General features: G+C 48.3%; 1 protein-coding gene across 1 annotated transcript in view; it reads right to left on the bottom strand.

Annotated features, from left to right (window-relative positions):
- LOC120036839 (TBC1 domain family member 15-like) overlaps positions 1 to 21586 on the bottom strand; it is a 49829-nt gene extending 28243 nt beyond the window's left edge. Inside the window, exons 1-5 of the mRNA XM_038983152.1 lie at positions 21507 to 21586; positions 20752 to 20850; positions 20589 to 20660; positions 17265 to 17427; positions 16010 to 16235 (exon numbers count right to left, since the gene is read on the bottom strand). Coding sequence (XP_038839080.1) covers positions 16010 to 16235; positions 17265 to 17427; positions 20589 to 20660; positions 20752 to 20850; positions 21507 to 21530 — 584 coding nt within the window. The 5' untranslated portion in view covers positions 21531 to 21586. The remainder of the gene's footprint in view (positions 1 to 16009; positions 16236 to 17264; positions 17428 to 20588; positions 20661 to 20751; positions 20851 to 21506) is intronic.
- Between the last annotated feature and the right edge of the window lie 749 nt (positions 21587 to 22335).

Genomic DNA, 22335 nt, shown 5'->3' with positions numbered 1-22335 from the left:
GCACTACATTAGACTAGAGCCCTATTCCCTGTTACCTGCACTACATTAGACCAGAGCCCTATTCCCTGTTACCTGCACTACATTAGACCAGAGCCCTATTCCCTGTTACCTGCACTACATTAGACCAGAACCCTATTCCCTGTTACCTGCACTACATTAGACCAGAGCCCTATTCCCTGTTACCTGCACTACATTAGACCAGAGCCCTATTCCCTGTTACCTGCACTACATTAGACCAGAGCCCTATTCCCTGTTACCTGCACTACATTAGACTAGAGCCCTATTCCCTGTTACCTGCACTACATTAGACCAGAGCCCTATTCCCTGTTTACTGCACTACGTTAGACCAGAGCCCTATTCCCTGTTACCTGCACTACATTAGACCAGAGCCCTATTCCCTGTTTACTACACTACATTAGACCAGAGCCCTATTCCCTGTTACCTGCACTACATTAGACCAGAGCCCTATTCCCTGCACTACATTAGACCAGAGCCCTATTCCCTGTTTACTGCACTACATTAGACCAGAGCCCTATTCCCTGTTTACTGCACTACATTAGACTAGAGCCCTATTCCCTGTTACCTGCACTACATTAGACCAGAGCCCTATTCCCTGTTTACTGCACTACATTAGACCAGAGCCCTATTCCCTGTTACCTGCACTACATTAGACCAGAGCCCTATTCCCTGTTACCTGCACTACATTAGACCAGAGCCCTATTCCCTGTTACCTGCACTACATTAGACCAGAGCCCTATTCCCTGTTTACTGCACTACATTAGACCAGAGCCCTATTCCCTGTTTACTGCACTACATTAGACCAGAGCCCTATTCCCTGTTACCTGCACTACATTAGACCAGAGCCCTATTCCCTGTTACCTGCACTACGTTAGACCAGAGCCCTATTCCCTGTTACCTGCACTACATTAGACCAGAGCCCTATTCCCTGTTTACTGCACTACATTAGACCAGAGCCCTATTCCCTGTTACCTGCACTACATTAGACCAGAGCCCTATTCCCTGTTACCTGCACTACATTAGACCAGAGCCCTATTCCCTGTTACCTGCACTACATTAGACCAGAGCCCTATTCCCTGTTACCTGCACTACATTTGACCAGAGCCCTATTCCCTGTTACCTGCACTACATTAGACCAGAGCCCTATTCCCTGTTACCTGCACTACATTAGACTAGAGCCCTATTCCCTGTTACCTGCACTACATTAGACTAGAGCCCTATTCCCTGTTACCTGCACTACATTAGACCAGAGCCCTATTCCCTGCACTACATTAGACCAGAGCCCTATTCCCTGCACTACATTAGACCAGAGCCCTATTCCCTGCACTACATTAGACCAGAGCCCTATTCCCTGTTACCTGCACTACATTAGACTAGAGCCCTATTCCCTGTTACCTGCACGACATTAGACCAGAGCCCTATTCCCTGTTACCTGCACTACATTAGACCAGAGCCCTATTCCCTGTTTACTGCACTACATTAGACCAGAGCCCTATTCCCTGTTCACTACATTAGACCAGAGCCCTATTCCCTGTTACCTGCACTACATTAGACCAGAGCCCTATTCCCTGTTTACTACACTACGTTAGACCAGAGCCCTATTCCCTGTTTACTGCACTACATTAGACCAGAGCCCTATTCCCTGTTTACTGCACTACATTAGACCAGAGCCCTATTCCCTGTTACCTGCACTACATTAGACCAGAGCCATATTCCCTGTACTACATTAGACCAGAGCCCTATTCCCTGTTACCTGCACTACGTTAGACCAGAGCCCTATTCCCTGTTCACTACACTACATTAGACCAGAGCCCTATTCCCTGTTACCTGCACTACATTAGACCAGAGCCCTATTCCCTGTTTACTACACTACATTAGACTAGAGCCCTATTCCCTGTTTACTGCACTACATTAGACCAGAGCCCTATTCCCTGTTCACTACATTAGACCAGAGCCCTATTCCCTGTTACCTGCACTACATTAGACTAGAGCCCTATTCCCTGTTACCTGCACTACATTAGACTAGAGCCCTATTCCCTGTTACCTGCACTACATTAGACTAGAGCCCTATTCCCTGTTACCTGCACTACATTAGACTAGAGCCCTATTCCCTGTTACCTGCACTACATTAGACCAGAGCCCTATTCCCTGTTACCTGCACTACATTAGACCAGAGCCCTATTCCCTGTTACCTGCACTACATTAGACCAGAGCCCTATTCCCTGTTTACTGCACTACATTAGACCAGAGCCCTATTCCCTGTTTACTGCACTACATTAGACCAGAGCCCTATTCCCTGTTACCTGCACTACATTAGACCAGAGCCCTATTCCCTGTTACCTGCACTACATTAGACCAGAGCCCTATTCCCTGTTACCTGCACTACATTAGACCAGAGCCCTATTCCCTGTTACCTGCACTACATTAGACCAGAGCCCTATTCCCTGTTACCTGCACTACATTTGACCAGAGCCCTATTCCCTGTTACCTGCACTACATTAGACCAGAGCCCTATTCCCTGTTACCTGCACTACATTAGACTAGAGCCCTATTCCCTGTTTACTGCACTACATTAGACCAGAGCCCTATTCCCTGTTACCTGCACTACATTAGACTAGAGCCCTATTCCCTGCACTACATTAGACCAGAGCCCTATTCCCTGTTTACTGCACTACATTAGACCAGAGCCCTATTCCCTGTTTACTGCACTACATTAGACCAGAGCCCTATTCCCTGTTTACTACACTACATTAGACCAGAGCCCTATTCCCTGTTTACTGCACTACATTAGACCAGAGCCCTATTCCCTGTTTACTGCACTACATTAGACCAGAGCCCTATTCCCTGTTACCTGCACTACATTAGACCAGAGCCATATTCCCTGTACTACATTAAACCAGAGCCCTATTCCCTGTTACCTGCACTACGTTAGACCAGAGCCCTATTCCCTGTTCACTACACTACATTAGACCAGAGCCCTATTCCCTGTTACCTGCACTACATTAGACCAGAGCCCTATTCCCTGTTACCTGCACTACATTAGACCAGAGCCCTATTCCCTGTTACCTGCACTACATTAGACCAGAGCCCTATTCCCTGTTACCTGCACTACATTAGACCAGAGCCCTATTCCCTGTTTACTGCACTACATTAGACCAGAGGCCTATTCCCTGTTACCTGCACTACATTAGACTAGAGCCCTATTCCCTGTTTACTGCACTACATTAGACCAGAGCCCTATTCCCTGTTTACTGCACTACATTAGACCAGAGCCCTATTCCCTGTTACCTGCACTACATTAGACCAGAGCCCTATTCCCTGTTTACTGCACTACATTAGACCAGAGCCCTATTCCCTGTTTACTGCACTACATTAGACCAGAGCCCTATTCCCTGTTTACTGCACTACGTTAGACCAGAGCCCTATTCCCTGTTTACTGCACTACATTAGACCAGAGCCCTATTCCCTGTTCACTACATTAGACCAGAGCCCTATTCCCTGTTACCTGCACTACATTAGACTAGAGCCCTATTCCCTGTTACCTGCACTACATTAGACTAGAGCCCTATTCCCTGTTACCTGCACTACATTAGACAGAGCCCTATTCCCTGTTACCTGCACTACATTAGACCAGAGCCCTATTCCCTGTTCACTACATTAGACCAGAGCCCTATTCCCTGTTACCTGCACTACATTAGACCAGAGCCCTATTCCCTGTTTACTACACTACATTAGACTAGAGCCCTATTCCCTGTTCTCTGGTCTAACGTAGTGCAGGTCCCTATTCCCTGTTACCTGCACTACGTTAGACCAGAGCCCTATTCCCTGTTTACTGCACTACGTTAGACCAGAGCCCTATTCCCTGTTTACTGCACTACGTTAGACCAGAGCCCTATTCCCTGTTACCTGCACTACATTAGACCAGAGACCTATTCCCTGTTACCTGCACTACATTAGACTAGAGCCCTATTCCCTGTTACCTGCACTACATTAGACTAGAGCCCTATTCCCTGTTACCTGCACTACATTAGACCAGAGCCCTATTCCCTGTTACCTGCACTACATTAGACCAGAGCCCTATTCCCTGTTACCTGCACTACATTAGACCAGAGCCCTATTCCCTGTTACCTGCACTACATTAGACTAGAGCCCTATTCCCTGTTACCTGCACTACATTAGACCAGAGCCCTATTCCCTGTTTACTGCACTACATTAGACCAGAGCCCTATTCCCTGTTTACTGCACTACATTAGACCAGAGCCCTATTCCCTGTTTACTGCACTACATTAGACCAGAGCCCTATTCCCTGTTACCTGCACTACATTAGACCAGAGCCCTATTCCCTGTTTACTGCACTACATTAGACTAGAGCCCTATTCCCTGTTACCTGCACTACATTAGACTAGAGCCCTATTCCCTGTTACCTGCACTACATTAGACTAGAGCCCTATTCCCTGTTTACTGCACTACATTAGACCAGAGCCCTATTCCCTGTTTACTGCACTACATTAGACTAGAGCCCTATTCCCTGCACTACATTAGACCAGAGCCCTATTCCCTGTTTACTGCACTACATTAGACCAGAGCCCTATTCCCTGTTACCTGCACTACATTAGACCAGAGCCCTATTCCCTGTTTACTGCACTACATTAGACCAGAGCCCTATTCCCTGTTACCTGCACTACATTAGACCAGAGCCCTATTCCCTGTTACCTGCACTACATTAGACCAGAGCCCTATTCCCTGTTACCTGCACTACATTAGACCAGAGCCCTATTCCCTGTTACCTGCACTACATTAGACCAGAGCCCTATTCCCTGTTACCTGCACTACATTAGACCAGAGCCCTATTCCCTGTTACCTGCACTACATTAGACCAGAGCCCTATTCCCTGTTACCTGCACTACATTTGACCAGAGCCCTATTCCCTGTTACCTGCACTACATTAGACCAGAGCCCTATTCCCTGTACTACATTAGACTAGAGCCCTGTTCCCTGTTTACTGCACTACATTAGACCAGAGCCCTATTCCCTGTTACCTGCACTACATTAGACTAGAGCCCTATTCCCTGTTTACTGCACTACATTAGACCAGAGCCCTATTCCCTGTTACCTGCACTACATTAGACCAGAGCCCTATTCCCTGTTACCTGCACTACATTAGACCAGAGCCCTATTCCCTGTTTACTGCACTACATTAGACCAGAGCCCTATTCCCTGTTACCTGCACTACATTAGACCAGAGCCCTATTCCCTGTTACCTGCACTACATTAGACCAGAGCCCTATTCCCTGTTACCTGCACTACATTAGACTAGAGCCCTATTCCCTGTTACCTGCACTACATTAGACCAGAGCCCTATTCCCTGTTACCTGCACTACATTAGACTAGAGCCCTATTCCCTGTTACCTGCACTACATTAGACCAGAGCCCTATTCCCTGTTACCTGCACTACATTAGACTAGAGCCCTATTCCCTGCACTACGTTAGACCAGAGCCCTATTCCCTGTTTACTGCACTACATTAGACCAGAGCCCTATTCCCTGTTACCTGCACTACATTAGACCAGAGCCCTATTCCCTGTTACCTGCACTACATTAGACCAGAGCCCTATTCCCTGCACTACATTAGACTAGAGCCCTATTCCCTGTTTACTGCACTACATTAGACCAGAGCCCTATTCCCTGTTACCTGCACTACATTAGACCAGAGCCCTATTCCCTGTTACCTGCACTACATTAGACCAGAGCCCTATTCCCTGTTACCTGCACTACATTAGACTAGAGCCCTATTCCCTGTTACCTGCACTACATTAGACCAGAGTCCTATTCCCTGTTTACTGCACTACATTAGACTAGAGCCCTATTCCCTATTCCCTGCACTACATTAGACCAGAGCCCTATTCCCTGTTACCTGCACTACATTAGACTAGAGCCCTATTCCCTGTTACCTGCACTACATTAGACCAGAGCCCTATTCCCTGTTACCTGCACTACATTAGACTAGAGCCCTATTCCCTGTTACCTGCACTACATTAGACCAGAGCCCTATTCCCTGTTTACTGCACTACATTAGACCAGAGCCCTATTCCCTGTTACCTGCACTACATTAGACCAGAGCCCTATTCCCTGTTTACTGCACTACATTAGACTAGAGCCCTATTCCCTGTTTACTGCACTACATTAGACCAGAGCCCTATTCCCTGTTACCTGCACTACATTAGACTAGAGCCCTATTCCCTGTTACCTGCACTACATTAGACCAGAGCCCTATTCCCTGTTACCTGCACTACGTTAGACCAGAGAGTGTCTCTCCTCCCAGGTTCTGTAGCAGCGCAGCAGAACCCCCATAAATCACTGCTGGATGAGCAATGAAGCCTCCTGTAAATGACATTCATGTTAAGTAACGCCGACTGTACAAACACCGGTCCCCTTAACTGTGGGCTCTGTTCTCGCGGCACCGCTGGGGGCTGTATGCTGGGGGCTCTGTTCTCGCGGCACCGCTGGGGGCTGTATGCTGGGGGCTCTGTTCTCGCGGCACCGCTGGGGGCTCTGCTCTCGCGGCACCGCTGGGAGCTCTGCTCTCGCGGCACCGCTGGGGGCTGTATGCTGGGGGCTCTGTTCTCGCGGCACCGCTGGGGGCTCTGTTCTCGCGGCACCGCTGGGGGCTCTGTTCTCGCGGCACCGCTGGGGGCTGTATGCTGGGGGCTCTGTTCTCACAGCACCGCTGGGGGCTGTATGCTGGGGGCTCTGTTCTCGCGGCACCGCTGGGGGCTCTGTTCTCACAGCACCGCTGGGGGCTGTATGCTGGGGGCTCTGTTCTCGCGGCACCGCTGGGGGCTGTATGCTGGGGGCTCTGTTCTCACAGCACCACTGGGGGCTCTGTTCTCACAGCACCGCTGGGGGCTGTATGCTGGGGGCTCTGTTCTCACACCACCGCTGGGGGCTGTATGCTGGGGGCTCTGTTCTCACAGCACCGCTGGGGGCTGTATGCTGGGGGCTCTGTTCTCACAGCACCGCTGGGGGCTGTATGCTGGGGGCTCTGTTCTCACAGCACCGCTGGGGGCTGTATGCTGGGGGCTCTGTTCTCACAGCACCGCTGGGGGCTGTATGCTGTGGGCTCTGTCCTCACAGCACCGCTGGGGGCTGTATGCTGTGGGCTCTGTCCTCACAGCACCGCTGGGGGCTCTGTTCTCACACCACCACTGGGGGCTGTATGCTGGGGGCTCTGTTCTCACGGCACCGCTGGGGGCTCTGTCCTCACAGCACCGCTGGGGGCTGTATGCTGTGGGCTCTGTCCTCACAGCACCGCTGGGGGCTGTATGCTGTGGGCTCTGTTCTCACAGCACCGCTATGTATAGCACCATGCTGATGTCACAGTATATGGTAAAACAAACCACACTACTTTCTACTCCTTATGGGGAGGTCATCAATGTGTAGGGACATAATGAAACAAAACCAAACATACCCATGGTGGTCCTGTAGTGTCCTTTCATAGATGTCAGGTAGTCCGTGTTAACAGCTCTACTCCTGAGTCAACACAGACCTGGTTACTGTACCAAACCGTGTACACTGAGTCAACACAGTCCTGGTTACTGTACCAAACCGTGTACACTGAGTCAACACAGACCTGGTTACTGTACCAAACCGTGTACACTGAGCCAACACAGACCTGGTTACTGTACCAAACCGTGTACACTGAGTCAACACAGACCTGGTTACTGTACCAAACCGTGTACACTGAGTCAACACAGACCTGGTTACTGTACCAAACCGTGTACACTGAGTCACAGTCCTGGTTACTGTACCAAACCGTGTACACTGAGTCAACACAGACCTGGTTACTGTACCAAACCGTGTACACTGAGCCAACACAGACCTGGTTACTGTACCAAACCGTGTACACTGAGCCAACACAGACCTGGTTACTGTACCAAACCGTGTACACTGAGTCAACACAGACCTGGTTACTGTACCAAACCGTGTACACTGAGTCAACACAGACCTGGTTACTGTACCAAACCGTGTACACTGAGTCAACACAGACCTGGTTACTGTACCAAACCGTGTACACTGAGTCAACACAGACCTGGTTACTGTACCAAACTGTGTACACTGAGTCAACACAGTCCTGGTTACTGTACCAAACCGTGTACACTGAGCACACACAGACCTGGTTACTGTACCAAACCGTGTACACTGAGCGCACACAGACCTGGTTACTGTACCAAACCGTGTACACTGAGCGCACACAGACCTGGTTACTGTACCAAACCGTGTACACTGAGCGCACACAGACCTGGTTACTGTACCAAACCGTGTACACTGAGTCAACACAGACCTGGTTACTGTACCAAACCGTGTACACTGAGCACACACAGACCTGGTTACTGTACCAAACCGTGTACACTGAGCACACACAGACCTGGTTACTGTACCAAACCGTGTACACTGAGTCAACACAGACCTGGTTACTGTACCAAACCGTGTACACTGAGTCAACACAGTCCTGGTTACTGTACCAAACCGTGTACACTGAGTCAACACAGACCTGGTTACTGTACCAAACCGTGTACACTGAGCACACACAGACCTGGTTACTGTACCAAACCGTGTACACTGAGTCAACACAGACCTGGTTACTGTACCAAACCGTGTACACTGAGCGCTGGCCAACAGGACACGTTCACATCAATACTGTGATGGATACAGTCACGCCTTCATAAAACATTATAATATGTTGTAAAAAACATCAGCAGTAACACCAGTTGATGAGATTGCCAATAATAATCATATGAATTAAACTAGGCTACTGGCCAAACTGAGCAATCAGGGGAGAAGGGCCTTGGTCAGGGAGGTGACCAAGAACCCAATGGTCACTCTGACAAAGCTCCAGAGTTCCTCTGTGGAGATGGGAGAACCTTCCAGAAGGACAACCAACTCCGCAGCACTCCACCAATCAGGCCTTTATGCTAGAGTGGCCAGACGGAAGCCAATCCTCAGTTAAAGGCACATGACAGCCCGCTTGGAGTTTGCCAAAAGGCACCTAAAGACTCTCAGACCATGAGAAACAAGATTCTCTGGTCTGATGAAACCAAGATTGAACTCTTTGTCCTGAATGCCAAGTGTCACGTCTGGAGGAAACCTGGCACCATCCCTACGGTGAAGCATGGTTGGGGCAGCATCATGCTGTGGGGATGTTTTTCAGTGGCAGGGACTGGGAGACTAGTCAGGATCGAGGGAAAGATGAACAGAGCAAAGTACAGAGAGATCCATGATGAAAACCTGCTCCAGGGCGCTCAGGACCTCAGAATGGGGCGATGGTTCAACTTCCAACAGGACAACGACCCTAAGCACACAGCCAAGACAATGCAGGAGGGGCTTCAGGACAAGTCTCTGAATGTCCTTGAATGGCCCAGCCAGAGCCCGGACTTGAACCCGATCGAACATCTCTGGAGAGACCTGAAAATAGCTGTGCAGCGACGCTCCCCATCCAACATGACAGAGCTTGAGAGGATCTGCAGAGAAGAATGGGAGAAACTCCCCAAATACAGGTGTGCCAAGCTTGTAGTGTCATAACCAAGAAGACTCAAGGCTGTAATCGCTGCCAAAGGTTATTCAAAAAAGTACTGTGTAAAGGGTCTGAATACTTACGTAAATTATATTTTAAATGTTTTATACATTTGAAAAAAAAGTCTAATAAACAGTTTTTGCTATGTCATTATGGGGTATTGTGATGTCATTATGGGGTATTGTGATGTCATTATGGGGTATTGTGATGTCATTATGGGGTATTGTGATGTCATTATGGGGTATTGTGATGTCATTATGGGGTATTGTGTGTAGATTGATGAGGGGAAAAAAAAGTGAATCCATATTAGATTAAAGCTGTAACGTAACAAAATGTAGGAAAAAGTGAAGGGGTCTGAACACTTTCTGAATGCACCGTACATATATTATCAGAATACTAACTGGATACAGTCACAGTTGATGAGTTATTATACAGGGTGCTGCACTGCTGACGTGAAACACAACATCTTCTAGTAGCCTACAGACAACGAAGAAGAACAGCTGTTCACGTGATGACATCACTGGGGCGGAGCTTCCTGCCATCCAGGACCTGTATACCAGGCGGTGTCAGAGGAAGGCCACCCAAGTCGATGACTGTTCTCTCTGCTACCACACGGCAAACGGTACCAATGTCTGGAAGCAACAGGACTCTGAACAGCTTCTATCCCCAAACCATAAGACTGCTAAACAAGAGTCACACACACTGAACTCTACCCACATGCTGACACACACACAGCTCACACCCCAACACACACACACTGGACTCGACCCACGTGCTCACACACACACACAGTTCACACCCCAACACACATACTGACCCCACACACACACACACACTCGCTTTCACCACATATGCTGCTACCACCGTCTATTATCTATCCTGTTGCCTAGTCACTTTACCCCTACCTAAATGTACATATCCACCTCAATTACCTAGTACCTCTGCACATCAACTCAGTACTGGTACTTCCTGTATATAGCCATGTTATTACCTCATACCCGTTTACATCAAATCAGTACTGGTACTTCCTGTATATAGCCATATTATTACCGCATACCCCTCTACATCAACTCAGTATTGGTACTTCCTGTATATAGCCATGTTATTTTTACTCACTGTGTATTTATGCCTCGTGTCACGTTCTACATTTTTTATGTTCAACTCTGCGTTGTTGGTAAAATGGCCCGTCAGGAAGCATTTCACTGTTAGTCTACACCTGTTGTTTACGAAGCATGTGACAAATAAACATTTGATGTGATGAAGTACTACAGATGCTTTTCAAAACTGGTTGAACGGCCATTTAAACCCTGCAGGCACCTGCAACTTACTACAAGTAGAATAAATTACACTTGCCGAGAATTACTTGCCTCCAACCAAATTCATTAGAATTTTGAATAATTTGGTCCAGCCCATTTTTTAGTTGGAAGTGAAAAATCTTAATTAATAAAAAAAATAGATATTTTTTTATTTAACCTTTATTTAACTTGGCAAGTCAGTTTAGAACAATTTTTCTTTTTTAACAATGACGGCCTACCCCGGCCAAACACGGCCTACCCCGGCCAAACACGGACGACGCTGGGCCAATTGTGCGCCGCCCTATGGGACTCCAAATCACAGCCGGATGTTATACAACCTGGATTTCGAACCAGGGAATGTAGTGACGCCTCTTGCACTGTGATGCAGTACCTTAGACTGCTGCGCCGTTCGGGAGCCCTGAATTTCAGTTTCGGTCACATTTTTTGGGGGTCCTGTGCCAGTTGTAAATCAAACAAATAAATGTGGGAACACCATTAGATTGGTGAATTCTGACATATGTTAGAAGAAATAGTGAATTGTGTAATGATATTAATATATTTGACTGCAACTGAATGGACTGACTTCCATAGACCCTGAAGCCCTCTAGTGGTGAATATAGGAATTACACCCACACCCACTTAATTTACCATCATACGCAAGGATACAGTTTAACCTCTCTTTCTGGCCATTATATCTGCTAACAAAGGTGCAGAGAAGAATCTACAGGGGGGTAACAGCAGAGAGGAACCTACAAGGGGATAGCAGCAGAGAGGAACCTACAAGGGGATAGCAGCAGAGAGGAACCAACAGGGGGGTAACAGCAGAGAGGAATCTACAGGGGGATAGCAGCAGAGAGGAACCTACAGGGGAGATAACAGCAGAGAGGAACCTACAGGGGGATAGCAGCAGAGAGGAACCTACAGGGGAGATAACAGCAGAGAGGAACCTACAGGGGGATAGCAGCAGAGAGGAACCTACAAGGGGATAGCAGCAGAGAGGAACCTACAGGGGAGATAACAGCAGAGAGGAACCTACAGGGGGATAGCAGCAGAGAGGAACATACAGGGGGATAACAGCAGAGAGGAACCTACAGGGGGATAGCAGCAGAGAGGAACCTACAGGGGGATAACAGCAGAGAGGAACCAACAGGGGGGTAACAGCAGAGAGGAACCTACAGGGGGGATAGCAGCAGAGAGGAACCTACAGGGGGATAACAGCAGAGAGGAACCTACAGGGGGATAACAGCAGAGAGGAACCTACAGGGGGATAACAGTAGAGAGGAACCTACAGGGGGATAACAGCAGAGAGGAACCTACAGGGGGGATAACAGCAGAGAGGAACCTACAGGGGGGATAACAGCAGAGAGGAATCTACAGGGGGATAACAGTAGAGAGGAACCTACAGGGGGGATAACAGCAGAGAGGAACCTACAGGGGGATAACAGCAGAGAGGAACCTACAGGGGGATAACAGCAGAGAGGAACCTACAGGGGGATAACAGCAGAGAGGAACCTACAGGGGGATAACAGCAGAGAGGAACCTACAGGGGGATAACAGCAGAGAGGAACCTACAGGGGGATAACAGCAGAGAGGAACCTACAGGGGGATAACAGCAGAGAGGAACATACAGGGGGATAACAGCAGAGAGGAACCTACAGGGGGATAACAGCAGAGAGGAACCTACAGGGGGATAACAGCAGAGAGGAACATACAGGGGGATAACAGCAGAGAGGAACCTACAGGGGGATAACAGCAGAGAGGAACCTACAGGGGGATAACAGCAGAGAGGAACCTACAGGGGGATAACAGCAGAGAGGAACCTACAGGGGGATAACAGCAGAGAGGAACCTACAGGGGGATAACAGCAGAGAGGAACATACAGGGGGATAACAGCAGAGAGGAACATACAGGGGGATAGCAGCAGAGAGGAACATACAGGGGGATAACAGCAGAGAGGAACATACAGGGGGATAACAGCAGAGAGGAACATACAGGGGGATAATTAATGTATTCCTTCTTCAGAGTTAACCATGTACCTGTTGTGACTGTCCGTGATAAACATGAGACTTGAGGTCCCCTCTAGCCTCTCCCCCCACTCTAGCCTCTCTCCCCCCCCCCCCCACTCTAGCCTCTCTCTCCCCCCCCCCCCACTCTAGCCTCTCTCTCCCCCCCCCCCCCCCCACTCTAGCCTCTCTCCCCCCCCCCACTCTAGCCTCTCTCCCCCCCCCCCACTCTAGCCTCTCTCTCCCCCCCCCCCCCACTCTAGCCTCTCCCTCCCCCCCCCCACTCTAGCCTCTCTCCCCCCCCCCCCACTCTAGCCTCTCCCCCCCCCCCACTCTAGCCTCTCTCTCTCCCCCCCCCCCCCCCACTCTAGCCTCTCCCCCCCCCCACTCTAGCCTCTCTCTCCCCCCCCCCCCACTCTAGCCTCTCCCTCCCCCCCCCCCACTCTAGCCTCTCCCTCCCCCCCCCCCCACTCTAGCCTCTCTCTCCCCCCCCCCCACTCTAGCCTCTCTCCCCCCCCCCCCACTCTAGCCTCTCCCCCCCCCCACTCTAGCCTCTCTTCCCCCCCCCCCACTCTAGCCTCTCTTCCCCCCCCCCCACTCTAGCCTCTCTTCCCCCCCCCCCACTCTAGCCTCTCTCCCCCCCCCCCCCACTCTAGCCTCTCTCTACCCCCCCCCCACTCTAGCCTCTCTCTACCCCCCCCCCACTCTAGCCTCTTCCCCCCCCCCCCACTCTAGCCTCTCCCCCCCCCCCCACTCTAGCCTCTCTTCCCCCCCCCCCCCCCACTCTAGCCTCTCCCCCCCCCCCCACTCTAGCCTCTTCCCCCCCCCCCCCCCCCCACTCTAGCCTCTCCCCCCCCCCACTCTAGCCTCTCTTCCCCCCCCCCCACTCTAGCCTCTCTTCCCCCCCCCCCCACTCTCCCCCCCCCCCCCACTAGCCTCTCCCCCCCCCCCCCCCCCACTCTAGCCTCTCTCCCCCCCCCCCCACTCTAGCCTCTCTTCCCCCCCCCCCCCCCACTCTAGCCTCTCTTCCCCCCCCCCCCCCACTCTAGCCTCTCTTCCCCCCCCCCCCCACTCTAGCCTCTCTTCCCCCCCCCCCCACTCTAGCCTCTCTCCTCCCCCCCCCCCACTCTAGCCTCTCTCCCCCCCCCCCCCACTCTAGCCTCTCTTCCCCCCCCCCCCACTCTAGCCTCTCTCCCCCCCCCCACTCTAGCCTCTCTCCCCCCCCCCACTCTAGCCTCTCTCCCCCCCCCCCCCACTCTAGCCTCTCTCCCCCCCCCCCACTCTAGCCTCTCTCCCCCCCCCCCCACTCTAGCCTCTCTCCCCCCCCCCCCCACTCTAGCCTCTCTCCCCCCCCCCCCCACTCTAGCCTCTCTCCCCCCCCCCCCACTCTAGCCTCTCTCCCCCCCCCCCCACTCTAGCCTCTCTCCCCCCCCCCCCACTCTAGCCTCTCTCCCCCCCCCCCACTCTAGCCTCTCTCCCCCCCCCCCACTCTAGCCTCTCTCCCCCCCCCCCACTCTAGCCTCTCTCCCCCCCCCCCACTCTAGCCTCTCTCCCCCCCTCCCTCTAGCCTCTCTCCCCCCCTCCCTCTAGCCTCTCTCCCCCCCTCCCTCTAGCCTCTCTCCCCCCCTCCCTCTAGCCTCTCTCCCCCCCTCACAGCATGTGTGTTTTTAGTTTGATCTTTCTCTCTACATAGTTGGAAAAGGTAAAGCCCTAAACTAAAAGCATTTCAATGTCTAAACCTGCCTGTTGTTTAGGAAAGCATGTGACAAATAAAATGCATTACATTTTTAGTTAACTGAACCTGGCAGAGAGGAAGCTGAACAGAAACCACTTTCAGGATGTGTACCAAATGGCGCCCTATTCCCTATATAGCGCACTACTTTCTACCAAGGCTCATAGGACTCTGGTCAAAAGTAGTGCACTATATAGGGAATAGGGTGCCATTTGGGACACAGCCTCAGTTTCAACGCCTGTTCACATGCGGCCACAGAACTAACCAGACCACCTGGTGTGTGGGCGCCGGGTCACTTTGTTTCTTACAGCAGAATAGTCTACATCTGGCTGGGGGGGGGGGGTTCATACTTTCCTACAAGCAATCATCTCCAGCACTGGGAAAGACTTTCAATTCTGGAGCGCGGTGTGTTCTGGACTGTATCTGTCCAGGGCGTGACAGCTCTGCTCGGCCCCGCTCCCTCACCGGGCCCCGCTCCCTCACCGCTCCCTCACCGGGCCCCGCTCCCTCACCGCTCCCTCACCGGGCCCCGCTCCCTCACCGCTCCCTCACCGGGCCCCGCTCCCTCACCGCTCCCTCACCGGGCCCCGCTCCCTCAGTTCTGTCTTTGAGAGACTAAGTTGAGTGTGTTTATGTACTCTGTCAGCAGCATGTATATTTACTGTCTGGTCTACGTACTCTGAGCAGCATGTATATTTACTGTCTGGTCTACGTACTCTGTGATCAGTATGTATATTTACTGTCTGGTCTACGTACTCTGTGATCAGCATGTATATTTACTGTCTGGTCTACGTACTCTGTGATCAGCATGTATATTTACTGTCTGGTCTACGTACTCTGTGATCAGTATGTATATTTACTGTCTGGTCTACGTACTCTGTGATCAGCATGTATATTTACTGTCTGGTCTACGTACTCTGTGATCAGCATGTATATTTACTGTCTGGTCTACGTACTCTGTGATCAGTATGTATATTTACTGTCTGGTCTACGTACTCTGTGATCAGCATGTATATTTACTGTCTGGTCTACGTACTCTGAGCAGCATGTATATTTACTGTCTGGTCTACGTACTCTGTGATCAGCATGTATATTTACTGTCTGGTCTACGTACTCTGATCAACATGTATATTTACTGTCTGGTCTACGTACTCTGTGATCAGTATGTATATTTACTGTCTGGTCTACGTACTCTGAGCAGCATGTATATTTACTGTCTGGTCTACGTACTCTGTGATCAGCATGTATATTTACTGTCTGGTCTACGTACTCTGTGATCAGCATGTATATTTACTGTCTGGTCTACGTACTCTGTGATCAGCATGTATATTTACTGTCTGGTCTACGTACTCTGAGCAGCAGCATGTATATTTACTGTCTGGTCTACGTACTCTGTCAGCAGCATGTACTTCCTGAGACAGTCCAGGAAGTCTTCACTACCTCCCTGGTGAAAGTGCAGGGCAGGCAGCTCCACCCCCATGTTGCGGTCTCTGAGGGTGAACACCAGGTAGGACCAGCCCTCCTCCTTCACCCTGACCGAGGCCAGGTCACTGAGATGGAAGAACAGCCGGGAACCCTTACTCTTCTCTGGGATGGGAGCGGGTTTAGGAGGAGCACCTGGAGAGAGAGGGAGAGAGAGGGGTTTAGATACAGGATATACACAGACATAGAAACACACACAATGAGGTGAGGGGGAGAGAGAGAGAGAGAGAGAGAGAGAGAGAGAGAGAGGGGCTTAGATACCCAACACTACAGATGCACTCACACAGAAGAGACACACACATAATGAGGCGGGAGAGAGGGAGAGGGGGGGGTTTAGATACCCAACACTACAGATGCACACACACAGAAGAGACACACATAATGAGAGTATGTGTGTGTATTCTCTCTAGGGGTTTTCCTAATGCAGAGAGACAAGCAACACAACGTCCATGCCACACTTCATCTAGAGTTGTATAGATCCATGTGTAATGCTTTTTAATTTGACTCTCTTGACATTTAAATGTCTGCAGAGCAGGAAGTAGCAGGAGGCCTGATTAATCCCCCAGGGGCCTGCTGGAGAAGATTGATCGTACTGTGGGGAAACTGAAGCAATTAGTCTCCTCTCCTCCAACCAACTTAATCACGGTCGCTCCGCTAAAGCAGCTTCTGGACGTTAAGAGGAGAGGTGTTTTGGAATTCCAGCCAGAGAGGGAGAAATGATATATATATATATATACACACACACATATATATATGAGAGAGACTTGACAGTTCAAAGAAACCAGACTTGTTTCATTGCAGTAGGCTACAGGTAATGACAATATATCAGCTGGACAGGTAACGAAGTGTGACATTTTGGCTCTCCGTAGAGGAAGCATGATGATGCTAAGTCATTGATATGTTCTCCATGACTTCCCCTGACTAAATAAAAAGGTTTAAAAAATGGCCATTCTTCCGTGGCCTACCGGGGCTTGCTCTGTTCTGCTGTGTTCTAGGGTGCTCTGCTGTGTTCTAGGGTGCTCTGCTGTGTTCTAGGGTGCTCTGCTGTGTTCTAGGGTGCTCTGCTGTGTTCTAGGGTGCTCTGCTGTGTTCTAGGGTGCTCTGCTGTGTTCTAGGGTGCTCTGCTGTGTTCTAGGGTGCTCTGCTGTGTTCTCTCCCACTCACCTGTTCCATTGTTGCTGGGTTTCTTCCTGAACTGAACAGTGTGAACCATGTCCCACGCAGTCTCACAGCTCAGCTGGTGCTCCACCTGCCTGGGTGGGTGGTCTCCTGGGTCTTGGCTCGGACCCTGGTGCCGCTGGCCCCATTCAAACACGGAGCTAGACTCCTGGGAGAGAGAATACAGGTATACTCAGACCCACCCACATACGGTACTATATACAGTACACACAACTACCCATATAATGTACTATCTACACTACTGTTCAAAAGTTTGGGGTCACTCAGAAATGTCCTTGTTTTCCATGAAAACATACCTGAAATTAGTTGCAAAATGAATAGGAAATAGTCAAGATGTTGACAAGGTTATAAATAATGATTTAATTGAAATAATAATTATGTCCTTCAAACTTTGCTTTTGTCAAAGAATCCTCCATTTGCAGCAATTACAGCCTTGCAGACCTTTGGCGTTCTAGTTGTCAATTTGTTGAGGTAATCTGAAGAGATTTCACCCCATGCTCCCTGAAGCACCTCCCACAAGTTGGATTGGCTTGATGGGCACTTCTTACGTACCATACGGTCAAGCTGCTCCCACAACAGCTCAATAGGGTTGAGATCCGGTGACTGTGCTGGCCACTCCATTATAGACAGAATACCAGCTGACTGCTTCTTCCCTAAATAGTTATTGCATAGTTTGGAGCTGTGCTTTGGGTTGTTGTCCTGTTGTAGGAGGAAATTGGATCCAATTAAGCGCCGTGTTGCAAAATGGAGTGATAGCCTTCCTTCTTCCAAGATCCCTTTTACCCTGTACAAATCTCCCACTTTACCACCACCAAAGCACCCCCAGACCATCACATTGCCTCCAACATGCTTGATAGACGGCGTCAAGCACTCCTCCATCATCTTTTCTGCGTCTCATGAATGTTCTTCTTTGCGATCCGAACACCTCAAACTCGTATTCATCGGTCCATAACACTTTTTTCCCCCCAAAATCTTCCTCTGTCCAGTGTCTGTTCTATTTCCCATCTCAATCTTTTCTTTTTAATTGGCCAGTCTGAGATATGGCTTTTTCTTTGCAACTCTGCCCCTAGAAGGCCAGCATCCTGGAGTCGCCTCTTCACTGTTGACGTTGAGACTGGTGTTTTGCGGGTACTATTTAATGAAGCTGCCAGTTGAGGACATGCGAGGCGTCTGTTTCTCAAACTAGACACAAATGTACTTGCCCTTTTGCTCAGTTGTGCACCGGGGCCTCCCACTCCTCTTTCTATTCTGGTTAGAACCAGTTTGCACTGTTCTGTGAAAAGGGTTTTCTAATGATCAATTAGCCTTTAAAAATGATACATTTGGATTAGCTAACACAATGTGTCATTGGAACACAGGAGTGATGGTTGCTGATAAATGGGCCTCTGTACACCTATGTAGATATTCCATTTTTTTTTTAAATCTGCCATTTTTTGAAATGTCTAAGTGACCCCAAAATGTTGTACTATCTATATACAGTACACACCCATATACAGTAATATATATATATATATATATATATATATATATATATATACACAGTACTATCTATATAGAGTACACACACACCCATATACAGTACTATATATATATATATATATATATATATATATATATATATATATATACAGTACTATCTATATACAGTACACACACACACCCATATACAGTACTATATATATATACAGTACATAGTTCTGGCTGGCTGAGTGGCTGGCTGTGTAGGTAGTGGTACAGATATATACAGAAAAGGCTGGAAATACTATGAGAGAGGCTATTCAAATTAAACCGGTTTTGACAGAGAAAGAGAATAGGGGATGTTTTTTTCCTCCACAGAGAACCTAACGGACAGACATCTGTCCTGAGTGGCTGATGGAGAGAGGAGAGTTAGTTTCTATGAAGAGATGAGCTAGCCATGTGTGTTCATCACGACCGGGATGAACCATTTTAGATTTAGGATATACTTCAGGGCTTTGGTTTCCTGTTGCATCTCTGCTATCAGGGTTTTTATTTCAGTCAGAGATCACTAGAACATCTTTATTCTAGTGCAGCAGAGAAACAGAGACAGGAAACATGAAGCGATGCTGCTGTCACATGACCAAGGTGATTGGAGCCAGAGTGTGGTTTGACAGTCATCATCGAGCTCTCAAGACAACTGATGTGTCACCATGGATACAGCCAAGCCAACATATACAATGTGGAGTGTTGTCATCCTAATCGTGACTAATGTTCCCTTTAAGAGAAGCACGAGATTGAACTTCACTCAACTTTAGAGAGTTTTCCCCCCTTTAGTTAACACTATCAACGTTTCCCTTCACTGTGGGAATTGTGATCGAGTCAATGCGTTATTAGCCACTTTCAACGCAACATCCCGAAACAAAACTAATTGTGCAAGACTTGGTAGGCAAAACTAACTATGCAAGAGATTTTCTTTTTGTAGGCAGAACACATCGGTGTATGATTCTATTGCATTGACAGGCACCACTCAGCCCGTACTCTACACAGACCGGTGGCATAACCAATCAGAGCTGCAGTAGGCCTATACACACACAATTATAAACTGGGTGGTTCAAGCCCTGATTGCTGATTTGCTGATAGCCGTGGTATATCAGACCGTATACCACGGGTATGACAAAACGTTTAGTTTTACTGTTCTAATTACATTGGTATTAGCCCAGTTATAGATCATCTGTAGTCAGCAATAGGGGAGTGGTTGCTTCCTGCAAGACCACAAAACCTGTACATTTCTAGACATCTTTGAAATGTGAGTCAGGTAAAGAGCTTTTTTTTGTCTTAAAGGGGCAGTTTTGTATTTTGAGACAGGCTTAAATAAGCTAAGTATCCAATAGGCAGAGGGTAGTATAATTTGTCTGGTTCTCTGTAATAATGTTGGAATAATAATGACATTTTATTTTGTAAAGTGGTTTCTTGCATCAAACACCATTTCCAGTCACCTTGTCTGAAGGACAAGTGGATAAAACAGGTTCATGTCAAGACCTGGGTGTATTTTGTTCAAAAGTCTCATGGAATGTAGGCCTCATTGAACACCACACATTGGCTGCTACTGTAGGCTGAATGATAGAACAGCTATTTCCATGTTAAACAAATTGCACTGTGTCTGTATTATCAGCACCAGACAACAGTTGTGGCCGAGCCAATTAGCAGTGTTTCTATATGAATTTACCAGTAAGATTGATAAGAGTCTAAATCTTGTTGGTATTTTAATATATGTACATGTGTACACTTTGTTTATGATGACCTGAAACAAGGAATATTAAATAAAAAAAAGATATGTAAATAAAGTCTAACCTTGGCAGCACACAGCATGGCAGAGTGGTCGACATCTTCCATGGGTTTATATTCCAGCACTAGGTCTCCATCCTGGTAGAAATGACGAGAAGGAATGTTGAGTCTGATCTGTGGACATTTTAACAGGGAAGGATACATCTCATTCTGTTCTATAATGACATACCTGGTCCAGGACGCGCAGGGATCCTGAAGTGAGAGAATCCTGCTCCTCACTCCTTTCTGGGTTGGTGTGTATAAAAACTCCATCATGCTCATATAGAACCTGAGCGAGAACGAGGGAAATACATTCAGAGATTAATACAACTCATTGTATGTTGTTGTTGGAGACTTGGTAAACAAATAGGCCGAATGTACCTAGCTAGCTAACTTCATCCAAATCAAGTGCCGTTTCCATGTGACAATGTAATGGGATACATTTGCTGTAATGTTTATGATTTTGCTGGCGGCTCTTTGGACATTGACCAAATTCACATTCTTCCACCGTTCTACCTTTTCAGGAGTGTGATGTTGTGGCTAGCTAGGTAGCTGGCTCAACCAACTTCCTGACCACTTTTAAACTGTTTTGCATGTTTGTTTTGGTGGTTGCTAGTACAACAAGTTAGCTCAACTTGTCACTATGAAAGCTAACAACACGAGCCTGTTGGTATTCTGGAAGTCGACAGTTTTACGAGTTTTACAAGTAACTTCTTATGACCGCAAACCACTTTGTTTCACCTGAAACTACTCTGCCAACTGGACAGGCAACTTCTACTAGCTAACGTTAGCTGTCAAGTGTCGACAATGGCTTGTTCAACTTCTAGCCAACTGATTTCGGTTAAATATTTACAAAACCTCACAGACAACATGATCCATTGACAATGCGAACAAAACAAAGCACATTAAAAAATACGAAATGCCACAAATCTGTTTTCTCAGCACCTTGAAGCCCGCTGAAGTCGCCATGTCGCCTGTCTCAGCTGACGACGAAGTAGTAGCACAGCTCACGTGTTTCCAGTTGTTTTGAGTTGTGGGAGGGGGGTAGAATAAATAACTAAATACTCGTCATTGGGTGTTGCTGAATCCGTTTTTCACATGTCTTTTTATTTGACCTTTATTTAACCAGGTAGGCTAGTTTAGAACAAGTTCTCATTTACAACTGCGACCTGGCCAAGATGAAGCAAAGCAGTTCGACACAAACAACAACACAGAGTTACACATGGAATAAACAAACATACAGGCAATAATACAGTAGGAAAAAAGTATATATGATCTTTGACACGTTCATTGTAAACCAACGACGTAATTAACGAGATCATTGACATAGTTGAGTCTATCTCGCATACAACAGAGATTATTAATTGAACTGTTTATTGTTCAAGCTTCCACTTCCGTAAACATCCGCCAGGGAACATTAGCGTTAACAGGGGTGTAGTCATTATCCCGATTCTGTTGCAAAACGTTTCGTAAACGGAACGAAACGGGGAGGGACCTACCTTAATCTGTCCAATAGAATCTCTCGGGGTTTTTTGCAACTGTTTGGACTAATGATTACACCCAGCAGTAAGAGTGGGAGGTGGCACCTTTGGACGTTGTCATAGGATGTTGTTTAATGTTTCATTTAGGGCTATTATTCCAGACAAAGGTTGAAAAACCCTGTACATATTCAGTCAAACCATCAAATCAAATTGTATTTGTTACATGTACAACAGGTGTAGACCTTACAGTGAAATGCTTACTTACACGCCCTTAACAAACAATGCAGTTTAAT

Source organism: Salvelinus namaycush, unplaced genomic scaffold (assembly GCF_016432855.1).
Source record: "Salvelinus namaycush isolate Seneca unplaced genomic scaffold, SaNama_1.0 Scaffold148, whole genome shotgun sequence".
Classification (NCBI taxonomy): Eukaryota; Metazoa; Chordata; class Actinopteri; order Salmoniformes; family Salmonidae; genus Salvelinus; species Salvelinus namaycush.
This window is presented reverse-complemented; position numbering and strand designations above follow the sequence as displayed.